Below are 20,605 nucleotides of genomic sequence, written 5' to 3'. Positions count from 1 at the left end.
AAAGAGGAACTCTGGAACTCTGTCAGAGTGACAATCGAGTTCTTGGTCACCTCCCTGACATGCACTGTCAACTGTGGGACATTATATAGACAGGTGTGTGCCTTTCCAAATCATGTCCAATCAATTGAATTTACCACAGGTGGACTCCAATCAATTTGTAGAAACATCTCAAGTATGATCAATGGAAACAGGATGCACCTGAGGTCAATTTCGTGTCGCATAGCAAACGGTCTGAATACTTATGAAAATGAGGTATTTCTGTTTTCTATTTGTAATAAGTTTGCAAAAATTTCTAAAAACCTGTTTTTGCTTTGTTATTGTGGGGCATAGTATGTAGATTGATAAGACATTTTTTTATTTAATCAATTTTAGAATACGGCTGTAACGTAACAAAATGAGGAAAAAGTGAAGTGGTCTGAATTCTTTCCAAATTCATGAGCTCGCCTTGACTGACAGCTCTTTGAAAGGCCCTTGTGGTCGTTGCCAGATAACAAGGTAAACAATGGGCCACATGTCATGGATGACAAGGTAAACAATAGGCCACATGTCATTCCAAACCTAAATAGTGTTCCTAACCCTATTTTTTCTGCAAAGTGCTCTCATGGTCAACAGAGCTGATCATGGACTGTTGTATATCAGACAAACAGCAGCAATACGCAACTGCATTTCTATTGTTTGTAACTAATTACAGAATACAGTTCACAGAAACACTTCTTGACAAGAATTAGTAAAGCCTGAGTCACCTTAGAAGCTTAGACATGAGAGAATGGACATGAAAACAACGTACAATAAGTGTACAGGACAATTTATTGATGCATCTGCATTATAAATGACAATATGTTCAGAATTGTATGCATTGTTCAGACATTTATTTCATCATTCACAATTGGCCATTATAGCCAAAATATTGATCAACATAAACACTAATGAGACATGGGACCGAGAGAAAAACAGAAAAACAGCTTCTATCTCAAGGCCATCAGACTGTTAAATAGCCATCACTAGCCGGCTACGACCCAGCTACTCAACCCTGCACCTTAGAGGCTGCTGCCCTATATACATAGACGTGGAATCACTGGCCACTTTAATAATGGAACACTTGTCACTTTAATAATGTCTACATACTGCTTTACACGTCTCATATGTATATACTGTATTCTATTCTACTGTATTTAGTCAATGCCACTCTGACATTGATCATCGTAATATTTATATATTTCTTAATTCCATTCTTTTACTTTTAGATTTGTGTATTGTTGTGAATTGTTAGATACTACTGCACTGTTGGAGCTAGGAACACAAGCATTTCACTTCACCCACAAAACATATGCTAAATATGTGTATGTGACCAATACATTTGATTTGATTTGAACACAATAAATTCATTTGACTTGGTGAAAATCCGTTTTTTTGGACCTGACTTGCTTACCACTTTTTCCAAGTGGTTTCTTCTTTAACAGACTATGAAATGATGACCTCTTCTAAATATTTGGTCAACTTATTAATTTTGTGTAAGGTGTCCCAAAAACAATTGGCTCAACTTACCCCACTCTCCCCTAAATCAAAGGGATCTAGTGTTTTCCTCAACACCCCAAAGTCTGACCATTTTGTCGTTTTTTAGCATTTTAATATATTTAAGATTTTACAACATAATACACAAATGCACAGCTTACTGTAGCCTACTCGTGATATTGCCATTGTCCCTCTCCCTTATCTCTCTCTCTTTCTAGAATATTAAGTGGCTGGAGGGATCGTCTGTGTGACGCCACTAAAGTGGTGAATGTCAAGGAGTGATGCTGACGTTAGCCCACTCCAGAGAGAATGATGGGAAACTCCTGATAGCAGTAGCGTTTCCCACCGTCCACTCTGATGCCCTGGGGGTGGCCATGTTGGGTGATGGATTCTCTGCCCTGTGTAGCTTCTGCATTAATCATACGGTCCATGAATAGAGATGTGACACATCTAAGAAACATGCCTGTTTCACAGGATCCTGAGTTTAAAGATATGGGAGCTGAGAAGAGACATAACTCAGCCACTATGGCTCTGTCTCAGTGATGGATACTGCCAGGACAGAGTGGATACATCGGTGGATACATCTCACACGCAACGCAAACCTTTTGTGTGTGAGATTAAAAGAGCATAATCATCTTTTTGTAGAGTTTGTAATATGGGCTCTGTGGCTACTGTATCAATCCCAGCTGAAGGTTTTAAGGAGATATGTCAGTGAGGTTGGAGATTATAGGACAGTGTGATTTTCATCTCCTTTGCTCACTCCACAGTCCCACATAAATGTCAGAAACTCCTACTCATGTTCTTTTTCCTCTAGGGATTTTACATCCAGCCTTTTCAATGCTGTGTCTGTTTATAGTATCACTCACCACTGAGCTTAATAGAGGACATTTTACAGTGAGGTTGGAGAATATAGGACATGCTGACTCCTATCTCCTATCTCTTCTGCTCCTCTACAGACCCACATTTTAATTTCAAAGTCAGGGACTTGAGCCTGTCTCTAGCCGTCACAGCTGATCGTTCCCACAGCGCTTCATTGAGACGACACTGAATCAAAACAGTACAAACTCAAAATAGAGACTCACAGGAGTGGACAAGCTGCCTCAGCACGACTAGTTCCACCACCAAACATGCACTGAGGCACTGATGCCCTGTGATGAACTATTACAGGTTGACTAAATATTTGCTGTGAAAGCATGTAAAGGTGGAAATATTGCATTTTTGGAACTGGGAAGGCATTTCAGCCACTGTTTTGATGCTGTAGGTTGCAAACATTCAGTATGGCCTTATGTCTTTACATTTAGGCAGAATTTGTCAAATTCATTAGAAGATTCTAAAAAATAAATAGTAATTGCCTGTATAAGCTGGTGTCTTTGGGGATTGGTCCTTTGAAAGGGGCTCAAAGCAGGGACATCCAAGTCCAGTGGAGCCACAAAGAACCTGACAGTCACCGGACGAGGACAATTACTGATTCAGACGATGTCTACTCTGGCATCGAGAGCAATGACTGCTGGCTTTGTTGTACCATTAGAGACTACTCCCGACCTCCCTCCCAGAAAGTGAGGTGAAAGGTAGATAGAGAACACTCAGGAGGCCAGAGCAACAATAGTTGATAAAACTTACATGAGTTGAATAGTAATAAATGTCACAGACACAAAATATACAGAACCCACTACCGTTAGTGGTTAGCATACTGTACATGTCTTTTATTGCCTGTTCTTTTTTTGGAGAAGGAAGGATGTGACAGTGGTTGGATCTGAACACTTGTGGTGAGGGGGGAAATGAAATAATAAATGTATCTCCCATAAAATCTCATTGTGGCCTTCTGCTTTTGTAAGAATGTGACTTTTAGCAGCCTTTGAAATAAACATGGTTAACAGATAAGGGTTAAATGTTTGTTTGCTCGGATCTTATCACTCAAGTCGGTTGAGAATGTCAAGTCAGTCACTATGCACTTAATAAAATGCAAATAGATAAAAGTGTAAGGAATTAAATAGAGATGTCATTGCTTCCAATAGCAACATGGAACCATGTTCCAGTAAGTCTTTGTAGATTCAAAAAGAAAATGAAATCTGAAAAGAGAGAGAAAACAAAAACAAATATGACAGTTCATCTCTTTTCGTGATTGTTTCCTGTTATTTTGGTGGTAGTAACCCACAAAAACTATAGTACATTTGTTGCATCTGCATGATGTAGTGTTAGGTGCTCAGTGTGTCCCTCTCAGTAGAGGAAATGGTCACAGTGACGGTCCGGGGACCTTGCTCAGGACAGTGATGGCACGTTTGTTGCATCAAATGGCCGACAATGTGTACAGAACATCCAGGCCATTGTCAGGGTGATGACACATCCCCACGTTGTTGTCGTGACTACACAGTCACTTGACTTATTCACCCATCACTCTGTTTCGAGCACTCTCAGTGAAGGTTGTGAATATTATAGGATGTGAGGTGGTAAATGGTATTGGTTGTTCAACCTTGACGCTTGGAGACATCTGGGCTTTAAGCTTCATTCTGTGCTACATATGTACCCTTAGAGCCTGCTCAGAACTATATTCACTCTGTCTCTTCTCTGTCGGAGATGAGGGGACGGGATGAGAGAAGACAGAGAGCTATCATTAGTATGCATGGACAGGAAACCCAGCAGAGCTGACCTTTGACCTCAGAGCCACACAGAGAATGCGGAAATAGGAGTGATATGAGGAAAGAAGACCAGGGAGAGGAAGGATACAGGGGAGGAAGAGGAGAAGATATGAGGACAGAAGAACAGGGAGAGGAAGGATACAGGAGAGGAAGAGGAGAAGATATGAGAACAGAAGAACAGGGAGAGGAAGGATACAGGGGAGGAAGAGGAGAAGATATGAGGACAGACGAACAGGGAGAGGAAGGATACAGGGGAGGAAGAGGAGAAGATATGAGGACAGAAGAACAGGGAGAGGAAGGATACAGGGGAGGAAGAGGAGAAGATATGAGGACAGAAGAAAGGGGGAGGAGAAAGGATACAGGGGAGGAAGAGGATAAGATATGAGGACAGAAGAACAGGGAGAGGAAGGATACAGGGGGGGGAAGGAGGGGAGAAGATATGAGGACAGAAGAACAGGGAGAGGAAGGATACAGGGGAGGAAGAGGGAGAAGATATGAGGACAGAAGAAAGGGGGAGGAAGGATACAGGGGAGGAAGAGGAGAAGATATGAGGAAGGAAGAACAGGGAGAGGAAGGATACAGGGGAGGAAGAGGAGAAGATATGAGGACAGAAGAACAGGGAGAGGAAGGATACAGGGGAGGAAGAGGAGAAGATATGAGGACAGAAGAAAGGGGGGAGGAAGGATACAGGGGAGGAAGAGGAGAAGATATGAGGACAGAAGAACAGGGAGAGGAAGGATACAGGGGAGGAAGAGGAGAAGATATGAGGACAGAAGAACAGGGAGAGGAAGGATACAGGGGAAGAAGAGGAGAAGATATGAGGACAAAAGAACAGGGAGAGGAAGGATACAGGGGAGGAAGAGGAGAAGATATGAGGACAGAAGAACAGGGAGAGGAAGGATACAGGGGAAGAAGAGGAGAAGATAGAATAAAGGACTGTCCAATAGGAGGAAGGGAAAGAGTGAAAAAAAATCTGTTTTCATTCAGGGGATTTCGTCTATAAGTACAGAGCAATTAGCTAATTAGTTAGTCTGCTAATCATACACACTTGTGATAATTGGAAAAATACAATAAGCAGCTTAAGTCATTCAAGCAGATAGATGGTCAGTGTGTAAACTCTCCAGGTACGGAGAAAATAATTTATCCCGGATTATAATCAGTTTATTTAGGATAACCTGATATCATCCTCAAGAGACAACATAAAGTGTAAACATGATTAAATAGATAAGCATTAGGAAGGAGAGACGAGGAGAGAATCTGAATACGTGTTAACGGTGAGGAAACTATTTTGAGGTCAGACAATTCCAGTACACACCTTTCTCTGTTTTTAGCATTTTCTGTAAAATGATTTTCAAGATGTCATGAGTCCCCTTTTCCACTTTAGCCTACTGTTATTTCCAGAAGGAGGGACATTTCAGTGGGTGTTTGTGAGTGGCTATATCTGTCTTGCTGGCAGATTTATTAATATAATTGTGTTTAAAAAAAAAGTTCATTAGAAGCGGCTCAGAGACAGATGAGACCATGATAAAAAGAGAAGGGTCTTACAGAAGGGACAATAGTTGAAGGGAAGGCCATCTGTTCATTGGCATAGAAAACTAAAAGAGGCATTCTCTGCACTTTCCCTCAGAAAATTATGCTTTTGCATCACACTGGAATGCACTGTGTGACCAATAAGGTAATCAGGCAAACTCTGAATGATTCTGATGAGTAAGATAGTAAGAGGAAATAACTCACTCACAACCCACTGGGCACAGATGTCACTTCAACGTCTATTCCACGTTGGTTCAACGTAATTTCATCGAAATGATGTGGAAACAACGTTGATTCAACCAGTTTGTGCCCAGTAGGGAATCATTCATTGAGATTCAGCACCCAACTTTTACTTTTACTACAAATGTAACAATATTGCATAATCAAATGTATGGCTTCTGAATAATCTGAACACAGATGAAAAAGTATTTATTACAGGTACGCTTCTCAATCATCATGCTGCTAATTCTTGCTCTTGTCTAGCTCTGAGAATCCATATGGCCACTACTACCTTGAACCACATCAACATGCAGGACTGAGACTGAGATGTAGGTTTTTAATCAGTCAAAGTGACTGGGAAGCATCAGTGGCACGCTTGATGAGAGGGAACACATTCTGTTCTTTTTAGAGGGAAAACGGAGAGCAGTGTCACGCCAACTTGTTGTACAGGGACAGTCTTTTCACTTCAGTTCACCTTCCCCTCACTCTCCCTTTACCTCTGTATCCCATTCCCTCTGTCCCTCCCATTCCCTCTCTCCCTATATACAGTAGCTCTCTCTCTTTCTTTCTTTGCCTCTCTCTCTCTCGCTCTCTCGCTCTCTCGCTCTTTCTCTTTGATTCTGTGATAATATCTCCCCACTTCTGCCTCACCCTATAGTCAAACAGCCAAAGTTTCATGCTATCTGATGCATCGCCTTGTGGAGAAACATGTTTCCCAAGAACAAATAGAAGCCATGCCCATTACATTAGACTAACAATGATATAACAGCTAATGCATCAACAAGTCAACCATGGACACAGAACGGGGAGCGGTGTAAAGCATATTGTCTGTGTGAAGCAGTCACATACTACAGAATATAACCGAATATATTGTATAGCAGTAGTGTTTTGGTATTGTGTCAGTATTGCGTCAGCATTGTGGCATTGTGGCAGTATTGAGCAGTACTAACAGAAACCACGTAGTTATTTGAAGCTCAGTTAGTAGAGCATGGTGTTTGCAAAGCCAGAGTAGTGGGTTCAATTCCCGGGACTACTCATCTGTATAACGTATGCATGCGTGACTCTAAGTCACTTTGGATGAAAGTGTCTGCTAAATGGAATTTACTGTTATTATATTACTATGGTGTCATTGCGCAGACACCATTGAGTCTTGTTAGTGTCTGTGGTTTAGGTGCTGTGTGTTTAAATATAAACGCCTCCTCAGGCCTACAGACGATCACTGTGGTCTCAGCTGCAGAGCTTTAGGGACAGTCATATCACACACACACAGCCAAGCAGCAGCAAACTCCATTCTTCTTTCCCTCACGAGCACAAAACATCCACTCTAACGACTGCCTCTAAACACATCAACAAGACACTCAGACATGAGTCAATAGGCATTAGAGCTTTACCTTTAGGAGTTGAGTTCTTATTTACAGTCCCAAATTAAAGCTGACATTATTCTACAAAGTAGAAATGTGTTGTATTTTAATGTAGCCCTGCATAAGGTCATGTCTAATGAATTCTAAATGAACTCAGAGATGAGCCCTGAAGAACCCTAAGTATGATATGGCACTCCCAGAATCCCATAGTGGAGTCCCCTGATAGAGTGTGCGAGTCATGGGTAAAGGCCCGTCTCTGAGTGTTTAGTACATTCCTGACCCTTCCACAGAGGGGGCTGAGGCCGCCCACAGATATGCCAATCAAACGACTCATTATGCTAATTGTTCACTAGGGAAAACAAGTTTAATCCTTCCACAGCTACACAGTGTACTATGAGATATTCTCTCAGACGAAACAAATGAACGCAAAAGGATCAATTGAGATGTCCTAATCTACTATACCGTGCATGCATACATGCACATGCAAAACTATACACACACACACACACACACACTCACAAACACAGATAGACATTCACAAACCTACCTTCCACCTCACCCATTTTTGCATTTAAACTGCCTTGTTGAAGCTGCACACTTTGACTAAGTCCCCTTGAGCCCATTCTTTCTATTATTTATCAGCTCTCTGACAAATTGAGGGAGGCTGATTTCGGTTGGGTTTTAAGATGATGCGCATATGAGAAGAGCCTGTTGCCTGACAAGGTCAGACAAGGAAATAGGAAACTTGACTCGCCTAAATGTAAAGAGACCGACTCCCACCGTTTACTGTTCAGCTGTAACTTTTCCTCTGGGATTTGGATCTTGGCTAAGTGCCGCAGGATTTATGAGTATATCCTCTGAGCTGATTGGTCAATATGGATGTCTTCCATTTTCTGTAATGCTCTAAGGGGCCCAGGAATTGAGACACAGAGATTTCTGTTCAATGAAAGCCATGATCAAATCAAATCAAATGTATTTGTCACATACACATGGTTAGCAGATGTTAATGCGAGTGTAGTGAAATGCTTGTGCTTCTAGTTCCGACAATGCAGTAATAACCAATGAGTAATCTAACCTAACAATTCCAAAACTACTACCTAATACACACAAGTGTAAAGGGATAAAGAATATGTACATAAAGATATATGAATGAGTGATGGTACAGAATGGCATAGGCAAGATGCAGTAGATGGTATCGAGTACAGTATATACATATGAGATGAGTAATGTAGGGTATGTAAACATTATATTAAGTATCATTGTTTAAAGTGGCTAGTGATATAATTTACATCAATTCCCATCAATTCCCATTATTAAAGTGGCTGGAGTTGAGTCAGTGTGTTGGCAGCAGCCACTCAATGTTAGTGGTGGTTGTTTAACAGTCTGATGGCCTTGAGATAGAAGCTGTTTTTCAGTCTCTCGGTCCCTGCTTTGATGCACCTGTACTGACCTCACCTTCTGGATGATAGCGGGGTGAACAGGCAGTGGCTCGGGTGGTTGTTGTCCTTGATGATCTTTATGGCCTTCCTGTGACATTGGGTGGTGTAGGTGTCCTGGAGGGCAGGTAGTTTTCCCCCAGTGATGCATTGTGCAGACCTCACTACCCTCTGGAGAGCATTACGGTTGTGGGCGGAGCAGTTGCCATACCAGGCGGTGATACAGCCTGACAGGATGCTCTCGATTGTGCATCTGTAGAAGTTTGTGAGTGCTTTTGGTGACAAGCCGAATTTCTTCAGCCTCCTGAGGTTGATGAGGCGCTGCTGCCCCTTCTTCACGATGCTGTCTGTGTGGGTGGACCAACTCAGTTTGTCTGTGATGTGTACGCCAAGGAACTTAAAACTTACTACCCTCTCCACTACTGTCCCATCGATGTGGATAGGGGGGTGCTCCCTCTGCTGTTTCCTGAAGTCCACAATCATCTCCTTAGTTTTGTTGACGTTGAGTGTGAGGTTATTTTCCTGACACCACACTCCGAGGGCCCACACCTCCTCCCTGTAGGCCGTCTCGTCGTTGTTGGTAATCAAGCCTACCACTGTTGTGTCGTCCGCAAACTTGATGATTGAGTTGTATGATTGAGGCGTGCATGACCACGCAGTCGTGGGTGAACAGGGAGTACAGGAGAGGGCTCAGAACGCACCCTTGTGGGGATCAGCGGGGTGGAGATGTTGTTACCTACCCTCACCACCTGGGGGCGGCCCGTCAGGAAGTCCAGTACCCAGTTGCACAGGGCGGGGTCGAGACCCAGGGTCTCGAGCTTGATGACGAGTTTGGAGGGTACTATGGTGTTAAATGCTGAGCTGTAGTCGATGAACAGCATTCTCACATAGGTATTCCTCTTGTCCAGATGGGTTAGGGCAGTGTGCAGTGTGGTTGAGATTGCATCGTCTGTGGACCTATTTGGGCGGTAAGCAAATTGGAGTGGGTCTAAGGTGTCAGGTAGGGTGGAGGTGATATGGTCCTTGACTAGTCTCTCAAAGCACTTCATGATGACGGAAGTGAGTGCTACGGGGCGGTAGTCGTTTAGCTCAGTTATCTTAGCTTTCTTGGGAACAGGAACAATGGTGGCCCTCTTGAAGCATGTGGGAACAGCAGACTGGGATAAGGATTGATTGAATATGTCCGTAAACACACCCGCCAGCTGGTCTGCGCATGCTCTGAGGGCGTGGCTGGGGATGCCGTCTGGGCCTGCAGCCTTGCGAGGGTTAACACATTTAAATGTTTTACTCACGTCGGCTGCAGTGAAGGAGAGTCCGCATGTTTTGGTTGCGGGCAGTGTCAGTGGCACTGTATTGTCCTCAAAGCGGGCAAAAAAGTTATTTAGTCTGCCTGGGAGCAAGACATGCTGGTCCGTGACGGGGCTGGTTTTGATGAGGTCGCCTTCTAAAAGCAGTAGGTATTTGGATCTCATACAGCATACATTACCATCCTATGGGGGGGGGGGTCTTACTGTGATCTGTTATCTTTTAGAGGGGACAACCTCATCTCTAGGTTATTATCTAAATTATGTCCCAAATTTCCTCCAGCATTTTCCAGATGTTCTCTGTTCCTTGAAAAATTATGTTGATGATTTCAGAACAGTAACCAGCACATGTCAGTATATCACACAGACCCTGTCCCATCCCATACAACACCTCCAAATGCCAGCCCCTTGCCCCAGCCCCCAGCCTGATTGTGTGGCATGGCTCCTCATCAGACTGCTTTCCAGCTCAGATGGTGAAGGTTCTCTCTCAGCTCAGAGATCCCCCCCCAATGTATAACAACAGATGAACATATTAGCTATGTCAAACCGGTTAATGTAATCCTGTATGCTGACATTTACAGTAATTAGTACAATATGGCCTTTGAAAGAACACACTGAATCTGTGACAATTGGACTACTCTGCAATTGAACACTCTCAGTTCCTATATCAACTCCCCAACTTCTCTTTTTACAATTGTTCTCCATCATGTTGTTTAAGCATTTCCTTGAATATATTACTCTAGTTTTCTTCTGCAATTATTTCACAGTTCAGAGACAAGGCCACATTGCGCCCACTAGTGGTAAGAGGAAAATATATTCGCCTTTGCCTAACCCACGCTGTCCATGGTGCTGAACAGACTGGCGCCGTGGTGGTTGCTGTCCTAAGTGCTGAAGCCCTCTAACGCAGCAACTTGAATAAACAAATGCACCAGCTTGACTTCGGAAATCTGTAGGCCTATAGAACGATTTTTATCAGCTTATATATTATTTAAACGCAAAAAATGGGCTCCCAAGCGGTCTAAGGCACTGCATCTCAGTGCTAAAGGCGTCACTACAGACACCCTGGTTCGAATCCAGGATGATTGGGAATCCCATAGTGCGGCGCACGTTTTTTACACAACGATAACATTAGCCAGTGGATCTTAATCCTTAATCCTCTACTAAGACGCATGAAGAACACACATAAACATATTAAAAAGTGTTTGCGCAAACAACAACGGCATAGCACAGAATAAAACAAGATGCTTGATTGAATGACAAATGTTTACCCAGTGGGAGTGAGGAGGTATGCTATAAATATCTTAATATAGGCTTAACATGCAGGTGGCGTCCCTTGAGCATCAGGTCTTTTGTGATATCTGTTTAGCATGGACGGGTACCATAGTGGAGTTTAATTTCTAAGCTGTTTACTTATTTAATGGGACATCTTCGTAGAACATGAGGTGCTTACACCAACGTCCCGCCAATATTGCCGGGGCGTGGATAGATCAGTGTCGAGGTAATGCAGGCCCCTGTTCCCAGTAAGACATCCATCTCCAACCGTCCACGCCACAAACACCGGCAGTGACACCGGCAGTAACACCCCTAAATGGAGAATGAAGGAGGAGTGAGACAAGAATAGAGATTCCCCTGGCTGGAACAGCCTGTTAGTTCTAATGTGAGGTGGAGCACAGTTCCAAGCAAAGAACAGCGCTCTGCACGACAGAGTCAGACAAACGCAGCACAATGGCATTGTGAGGTCCTTTAAAAACATGTAGGCCGATTAGGCAGCAAAGTCTAGGATAAATCTATTGGAAGGGTTAATGTATGGTTAAAATGATATATCTAATCCACAATCTATTTGAGGAAATAATGTGATCTTAAACATGCCAAAAAATGTCACAAATAAACGGATATAATAGAAAACATAATTTATTGAAATACTTACTGTAATGGAATAAGCTACTAAGACAAAACATGTTGTACCATTCGGTCCTTGGTGGACCAATACATAGGACATCTTACTCCTTATTTAGATTTTTGTTGCTTATTTTTGATACATAAATAGAAGAAGGCTATATCTTGAGTGGAAACACAGACAGACGTTCAAGCAACAAAATATCACAACACACGGAAATGTCGTCTGTATTTGAGCGGTTGGCAAGTCTTGGCGCCCCAGACCACCCAAATACAAACAGATGACACACAGCCGCTTACAGTGGCGCCCGGACAATGGGCAACTTGCTCTAGTTATGATAGAGTCTAATAAATGATAGTAGAGTTCACATCCCTGCATGTCTGGGAAGCGGTTTAGTCCGGATACAAAATGAAACCGGAAAAAGTGCTGTACTTGTTGTTGTTTCCCCCATGCGCCTTTCCTCCGTCCAGCTTGATGTAGATCTCGTCCCCGGAGTCTAGGTGAAGCACTACACTGTTGCTGGCATAGTCATAGTTCTGGTCTGCGTCCTGGGCTATCGCACTGGCGCGGACCTGCGGATAAGACAAATGATTAAAGTAGTGAAGGACTTTGCATCATTACTTAATAGGCTATCGAACAACTCGTCCCCACCCTGACCCAATGCTAAAACATTATAGATTCACCACTTTGAACCTACCAAACGAATAATGGCTGTCTTGTTTGTTTATGTTGGCAATGTGTAGACACTGACACAGCTCAAATCGCTCTAGGTAGTTGACCAGTGTAGGGCTGACCGCTACAGTAAACAACAAAGCCCTTCTTAAACCCACCTAACGATTAGTTTGTCTTTGCTGACAAATAAAGTGGCCCGAGCCGAGCATATTAATTAACCTACTGAGCTCACGGTGTGAGATTAAGCGCATAGAGCAGATGCCGTTTACGAGAGATAAGCGCTTAATACATCCAATATTGATCTGGGGCAATGCACACTGAATGTGGCACACTGAAGGTGTACAGTAGCATAATAACTTTTAAAATATCATTGCGTAATATCAGGTATAGCATACCTGTCCGTTTCTGCACAAATCTGCCCACATGCTTGTCCCGTCGCCCCCGCGCATTAATACATGGTATGTAAAGTAGTATATCCCGGACACTTGGCACGTGAACTTGCCGGTAGAAGGGTCGTAATGGTTCCCTAGATTTGTTACCACGTCATCGAACCTTAGCACCTCGTATCCCTCGTGGGGGTTTTTAAGACCCACGTAAAAAGCAATTTTTGTGCCGCCAATTGCGGACTCTAGGCCCTCGGCATTTTCGGTCCTGTCACTGCTCACAGTCCCCTCCGCCGTCTCTCCAGTGGTATGCCCGGGATAGCCCGGTTTCCCCGAGTCCCCCCTATCCCCCGGCGGTCCTCTTGGACCTGGTGGACCCGGTTCGCCGGGCGGACCTCTCGGTCCGGGTTTCCCCGGCCGACCCGGCTCGCCTTTAGTCCCATGCGAGAACGCCGGGGGTGGTATGACGCTCAGGTCCTGCATGACTTCCAGAGCATTGGCGCTGGGTTTGGGGTTGTATGGATCACATATCATCCGACAGGTGCCCATCATCTCGTAGTGCGCGTCTGTCTTGGACGCTTGGACCAGAAGCGGTATCGCTATAATAAGAGCTAACACCATGACGATGCCAACCACAGGAGCAACGACACGTTTCCTCTGGAGAGTCCGAGAAACAAGAGCTAAAAAGTCAGTTTTCCTTTGGGAAGCAATGGTGAAAGGTTGCGAGTGCGCTCAAATTCTCTGCAGAAAAAGCGAGTGCACCAAAAAGGAATCACTTTATTCCAGGGTTAGAAAAAAATAAAAACAACAAATATGTTGTAACCTTAATTAAGCGTAGTTCACCTTGGAGCGGTGTGCCAGTATCACTGAACTTCACAAAATTGACAGGGGAAGTATTCGTTTTGGCATGGCTGGACACGCGCTGGATCTCCGAGCTGAACAGAGAAAGCTTCGAGCGATTTCTGCCAGTCTGCAACAACCGAGGGGACTAGAGCGGCGCTGACGTAACAAGTGAGGGCAAAGCCTGTTGCATTTGGATTAATACTGCAACAATAATCATGCCATCTTTATGTATGAATTATAAATCCCCTGCACCTTCGAGGAGAATATTGGATCAGAGAGCATCACTAACACGTAAACCCCATTATGGAAATATTGACAGCGAGTTGTCTCACCTATATTTCGGCATATTTGAGAGAAGAAATATAAGTGCACGTTTTTGTTATTAATGTGTCCTGTGAAATTACATGATTCTGTTAAAATGTCCGAAATTGTCCCCTACATTCAACATGAGGAAGACACACATTCCAAAGAACAATCAAAGATCACTGGAGAAAATAATCCACAATCAAGAGCCATATAGGATGTCTGGAATCCACTATGGCATCTTCACCAGCAGTGTAGCCTAATCTTTACCATAAAGCCAAGGCTGAAACAATTCAGTGCCCTGTGCTGATTTTTTCATGTAATGTTGAACACCTAGTCTTAGTTTATCCACAACAGGGGTTTTGGTGTCAAAAAGCTGAGCTAGGTCTGAGATAGGAGTACTCTCTGGGCAGACTGGTCAAAGACATCAACTTTGGGGTAGCTTTGAGACTAATATTCTGGGTCTGAACCCTGGTCTCTTGCGGGTTTTATTAGACTGTCATTGTGATAACCCGCTGAGCTAAAGCCCAAACATTTGCTTGGGAGGCTAACTGAAGTCTTTAGGTGTCAGGCTATGTTACAGTACTCATCACAAGAACATTGCAACAGTGTAAAAGAACCACCTCCATTACACTGGCAAACACAAAGTATACCACTAAATACAAGTGGGCCTGCATGCCATTTGTAGCCTGTAGCTCATACATGAGGGCTGCAAAGTGGCACCCCCCCTGCTGCTGGCTGGCACTCTCCACTGTAATCTGGTGCAGAGCTCCGGCTTCCCTTCTGTTGCTGGGCTCAGCTAATCCTTATCTCCTAGATCCGGGGTTTAACTTCTCACACCCCTGTCTCAGCAGGCTAAGCTAGCGGCTAACAAGGCACCAGTGTTTATTCCCCCTCATCCTTGCTGATGAGTTTCTCACAAACACAGGAAGGAACAGGAGGCGGCAGGGAGCCTGCAGTGTCACACCCTCCCCCCATGTGACGCCCCCTGGGGGAGGTAATGAAGTCATTACACTTTGTGATTAGCATCCTTCATCCTTCTCCTGGATTTTGAGAAAGTTTCTCTGCACAAACTCTGAGCTCTTCACTAGTTTTATCAGTGTGATGTAATACACAGTCATTAGAGTATTGTCAGGGTGTGCTTGTCGGTTTACTTGGCACATTCTAACATTACCAGGCCCATCAGGCTTTTCATCAGTAGTGCCTTTGATGGCCTGGTTTGAATCTACATGCATATCCAAAAGGTTTCAGTTTACATCATAGACAGTTTGGTACAACCTGCTTTTCTCTCTATTGGGGTTATAAGGTAAGGCTAATGGGATGTGGAAGCAGCAGCGTCTTTTTACCTCACCTCTACTGTAGAAGAGAGGAGAGACTCCTAAGACAGGGAACATAAATCATCAGATACTGTAGAAGTCATTGTCCATGAACAGGAGGATGAAGGGGGACTGTTCAAAGGAAGTATCCTCCATACTCCAATTACTGCATGAAGGCTTTCATTACTGCACATGTTATTTGTGGACCAGTTAGTCTCTCTCTCTGTCTCTCTGTCTCTCTGTCTCTCTGTCTGTCTGTCTGTCTGTCTGTCTGTCTGTCTGTCTGTCTGTCTGTCTGTCTGTCTGTCTGTCTGTCTGTCTGTCTGTCTGTCTGTCTGTCTGTCTGTCTGTCTGTCTGTCTGTCTGTCTGTCTGTCTGTCTGTCTGTCTGTCTGTCTGTCTGTCTGTCTGTCTGTCTGTCTGTCTGTCTGTCTGTCTGTCTGTCTGTCTGTCTGTCATTGTCTGTCATTGCTCATGGGATGTGTTTTACTCACCGCCAGTGATGTCCTAAATATAGTTCACTGTGCCCGAGGCATCTACACTTGGGCTCTATAACGAGACTGTTTACCAAGACCTTTTACTCCTATGAATATGTCACCACTGTGTACTACTAATGTGATACAAAGAGAGCAATGAAACTTTTTAAGCTGTCTGATAGTGGGAGTAGATCTTTCTCTCTCTTTCTTCTTGTCATGTCTACAATCTCTCACAACAGACTAAATGAACCCCCTACACAACAGACTTCCTGTCAGATTGGGAGACACTCAAAACTGTTTTGTTCCAATGAGCTCGTAGCGCTGGGGAAAGATAACCACGCAACACAGCACTAAACAGCTCTAAGTGTTTTGCGTCTGAGCCTCTGGAGGCTGTGGGATCACATGTGAAGGCTGGCTGACTAACAAACACCCAACATGGAGAATATACTCACAGGCCTTGCTGAGGACAGCTGAAGGTGAAATCAAAGATAGTGTGACTGACTGGGTTTGAACCAGGCTGTCTTCATGCCACAAGAGTGTTAGCCCACAGCCTTGCCACTCACTTGGGGGCGCTAATACAAGTCACACAAACATAGACACATACAGTGTAAACAGAAATCACCATGGCTCTCTCTAGACTTTGCAATGATTCACGTCTGTATCATGACTCATTTTCTGCAGTAAAAATACGAGTGGCCAATTCCTACATGTAAACAGTCTCTTATGCCACTCTAGTGTCAGTCTGCCATTTATAGCACACAACGTGTCACAGTGCAGCACAGGACTCCAGGCAGGGGCTGCCCTACACCACTACACTAAGCCACTTGGCAACCTCCTTGAATTTAACAGACCTCCAGGTCATGAGAGAACAAGTTGCCAGCTCTGTGTCACACTAACACCGTGCCACTGCCTGTGACATCTCCACACACTGCTGTGGGAGCACAGCATAGCCCAGTCAAACTGTCTCCACCTATCACACTGCTCTCTTGAAGCTGCCCTGAGGGGTGATTGGTCGAAGCAGACATGGACTTTGTGCTTGATATACTGGTCAAATCTTCAGCTGTAGCATTTGCTAATAAAGTTGATAAGGTTGTTTAGAGTCACTAGAGCTGGGCAATATGGACAGAAATCCATATCACGCTAAATTGACAGAAATTTTACGATAATGATAAATAGAACAATTATTTATCGTAATGAACGATATCAGCAAAATGTCCATGACAAGTGGACGGTTTGGCCGGAGTGGTTCTTTTTAGGTTTATCATCCCAGTTCTAAAAGTCACAAACATTTTTATAATAATATATAAAAAGGAAAAAACTCCCAGCACACTGGTGATCTGTGTAATTAATGGATCTTACGAACAATATTTCTATTTTAATTAAATTGTTTGTGGAGCATCTAAGATATTCATTAATAAATACAGGGGCAGGCTTGCATACAGCCAGGACCATGAGGCTCTGCTGTTCTCAATCTGTGTGCTCAGCTGTAACCCTACCCAGAGAGCCACAACCACAGGTTCTTCCCAAACACCTCCCTAATGATGAACAGCACAATCAGCCACTAACACAGGGCCCATTACAGTTCACTCAAAGGCACTCCAAAGTGTTTTTCCACTAGACAATTCTGATGTAATTAAATATACTTTACATGAACGTCTCAAAGCATGACTAGTGTGAGACTCGATGAAGCGTCGTTTCAATTCATCTTTTTCTGAACAAATATTTTGTATACCCAGTGTCCTGCTGAATACACTGGCTGTGCTTGCATGTAATCCTTTCTAACACATAACATCCACATCAACCTGGCATGTCACACTGTGTATCATCACCAAAGGCAGACATGTTTGGCATGTCACTCTGAACTGCCACTACCCAGGGTCAACATGGAACCTGCTACCAGCCAACATCTCTGTTCCATATTATTCAGCCTACAAGTCAACTGTGTTTAAACCCTTTAGCTGAAGAGAAATTAATGTATTTCCATGTTCCAGTTCTATCTATGTTCAAGCAAATGACACACCAATACCACCGATTCAATACACCAATATATTGCCATTATAAATGTGTGCAGAGTCACAAGAGGAGAAAGTGAGTGAATAAGCTCAGTTAATGCTGAGTTTTGAGACTATAAGACATGGGGACATGGTGAAGAACACAGACCAGTATGTGAGCTGCTGCATAAAACAAGACAAAGGAAAATACATTTAATAACAAGCCTCCTCAAACAATCTTCTCTGTTCGGCTCTCGGTAGCTTTACAATCTTGCCAGAGAAAAGGGGATTTGCAATTGTACCCTTTAACCCGGTTCCTCCACCTCCCATTGGAGGATAAGATCAAGAGAAATGCCTCTGCCATGTAAATATGAAATGGAAACAACGATCATAAATTCATGAGCTTGGCGGTTGAGAAGCTCAGTTACGTCAAACATGAAGCCTATTTTTATTCCATCATGATAGAAGAGATTTGAAGGTCAATGTGAGATGAGGGGTTATTTATATTGGATACAATACTATTATAAATGTATTTATGCACTGGATGTTCTTCTCTACCTTGAAAAATAAACGAAAGCTGTAGTTCATCCCTGTCTAATCTGGTTTCAGATCATTCTTATTTCACCCTAAACCATGTTCAGGTATCAGGTATATATTTTGTAAAGTTTGAAGGAACATTTTGTCTTTCCATTGCTTTGAGCTGATGTTTGTTCTGGTACATATTTGTTTTGTTCTGGGTCAGTATTTGCCGTCTCTTCATGCCTGTATGTTTTTTGTTCCTGTAATTGTTCAACTGCATCAGCATTTCATTAGTTGGAGCTCTCTTTGTGTCAGCTCCTGTCGGAGTTGTACTCCAATCCTCTTCAGGCAAGGTTTTGCATTATTCTATTCTGCTCCAGTCTCCCAGCATGGATTTGTCTGTAGTAGTTAACATTGGAGATAACTCTGAGGAAGATCAATTGAAAGGAATGTAAATCAAATCCACCTGAATCACATCTGCCTCCCCTCTCCTCACGTCAGCACTACATCATACTGGAAACATCTGCCTCCCCTCTCCTCACGTCAGCACTACATCATACTGGAAACATCTGCCTCCCCTCTCCTCACGTCAGCACTACATCATACTGGAAACATCTGCCTCCCCTCTCCTCACGTCAGCACTACATCATACTGGAAACATCTGCCTCCCCTCTCCTCACGTCAGCACTACATCATACTGGAAACATCTGCCTCCCCTCTCCTCACGTCAGCACTACATCATACTGGAAACATCTGCCTCCCCTCTCCTCACGTCAGCACTACATCATACTGGAAACATCTGCCTCCCCTTCTCCTCACGTCAGCACTACATCATACTGGAAACATCTGCCTCCCCTCTCCTCACGTCAGCACTACATCATACTGGAAACATCTGCCTCCCCTCTCCTCACGTCAGCACTACATCATACTGGAAACATCTGCCTCCCCTCTCCTCACGTCAGCACTACATCATACTGGAAACATCTGCCTCCCCTCTCCTCACGTCAGCACTACATCATACTGGAAACATCTGCCTCCCCTCTCCTCACGTCAGCACTACATCATACTGGAAACATCTGCCTCCCCTCTCCTCACGTCAGCACTACATCATACTGGAAACATCTGCCTCCCCTCTCCTCACGTCAGCACTACATCATACTGGAAACATCTGCCTCCCCTCTCCTCACGTCAGCACTACATCATACTGGAAACATCTGCCTCCCCTCTCCTCACGTCAGCACTACATCATACTGGAAACATCTGCCTCCCCTCTCCTCACGTCAGCACTACATCATACTGGAAACATCTGCCTCCCCTCTCCTCACGTCAGCACTACATCATACTGGAAACATCTGCCTCCCCTCTCCTCACGTCAGCACTACATCATACTGGAAACATCTGCCTCCCCTCTCCTCACGTCAGCACTACATCATACTGGAAACATCTAGGCGGGACAGACAAAAAAATGACAGACATGGAAAAGGAGAGTTTTAAAAGAGAGAGTGAGAGAGAAAAAAGAGAGAGAGAGAGAGAGAGAGAAAGAAAGATCTAGAAATACGAGAGAGCATTGGACATGCACACCTCTAGCTCAACTTTGATAGGGGTGGGGGTCACACAAAAAAAACAGAACAGAACTCATCCTGAGGAGCCACAGTTGCTTCCCCCCTTGCAACGGTAAGTTGAGGCCCGAACTGAGTTCCAACATTTTTGGAGGGAAATTGATCCGAGGGCCTTGGACTGCCAGTTGCCCATCCCTGCTATAGCTAAAGGACCAGTTTAATCTCTCTGGTTTGAGACCCAGGGTTGGTTGTCTGCTGTGGTAATATAAAACTTCTCTGTTGTTCTGTCTGGCTATAACAGAGTCATGGCCAAATTACAGACGCTATTGGTCTGATATTGGTCTGTTTCCTGATTCGTCATTGTAGAGTTCTTATTAAAGACGGTCAGTGTTGTATGATTGTTGTTTTGTCCAGTTTGACCCACAGAGTGTGTATGACTCTGACTATAGATGTGTCACATTATCGCTTGGTCCATTGTAGACCTTGGAGCCTGTATTGTGATTCTGACCCAGTTCCTGGGCTCTGTTGTGGCTAGAATGAGAAGCTGAGGCTGACTCAGAGACATGTGGGATAATGTTGCATGCTCAGGTCTCACAATAGATACCCAGTCCAAGTCATGAGGACCCAGTCACAGGGGTAAAACACAGAA

At 43.9% G+C, this 20,605-nt stretch overlaps 1 protein-coding gene across 1 annotated transcript; it reads right to left on the bottom strand.

Moving 5' to 3' along the window:
• Positions 1 to 11,899: 11,899 nt before the first annotated feature.
• LOC112224939 (complement C1q-like protein 2) lies at positions 11,900 to 13,899 on the bottom strand. Its single transcript, XM_024388532.1, has 2 exons — positions 12,963 to 13,899; positions 11,900 to 12,467 (listed from the first exon to the last, which is right to left on the bottom strand). Exons 1-2 carry the CDS (start codon positions 13,569 to 13,571, stop codon positions 12,288 to 12,290), a joined length of 789 nt encoding a protein of 262 aa, XP_024244300.1. The 5' UTR covers positions 13,572 to 13,899; the 3' UTR covers positions 11,900 to 12,287.
• Positions 13,900 to 20,605: the final 6,706 nt, after the last annotated feature.

The sequence above is a fragment of the Oncorhynchus tshawytscha genome, linkage group LG26 (assembly GCF_018296145.1).
Source record: "Oncorhynchus tshawytscha isolate Ot180627B linkage group LG26, Otsh_v2.0, whole genome shotgun sequence".
Lineage (NCBI taxonomy): Eukaryota > Metazoa > Chordata > Actinopteri > Salmoniformes > Salmonidae > Oncorhynchus > Oncorhynchus tshawytscha.
This window is presented reverse-complemented; position numbering and strand designations above follow the sequence as displayed.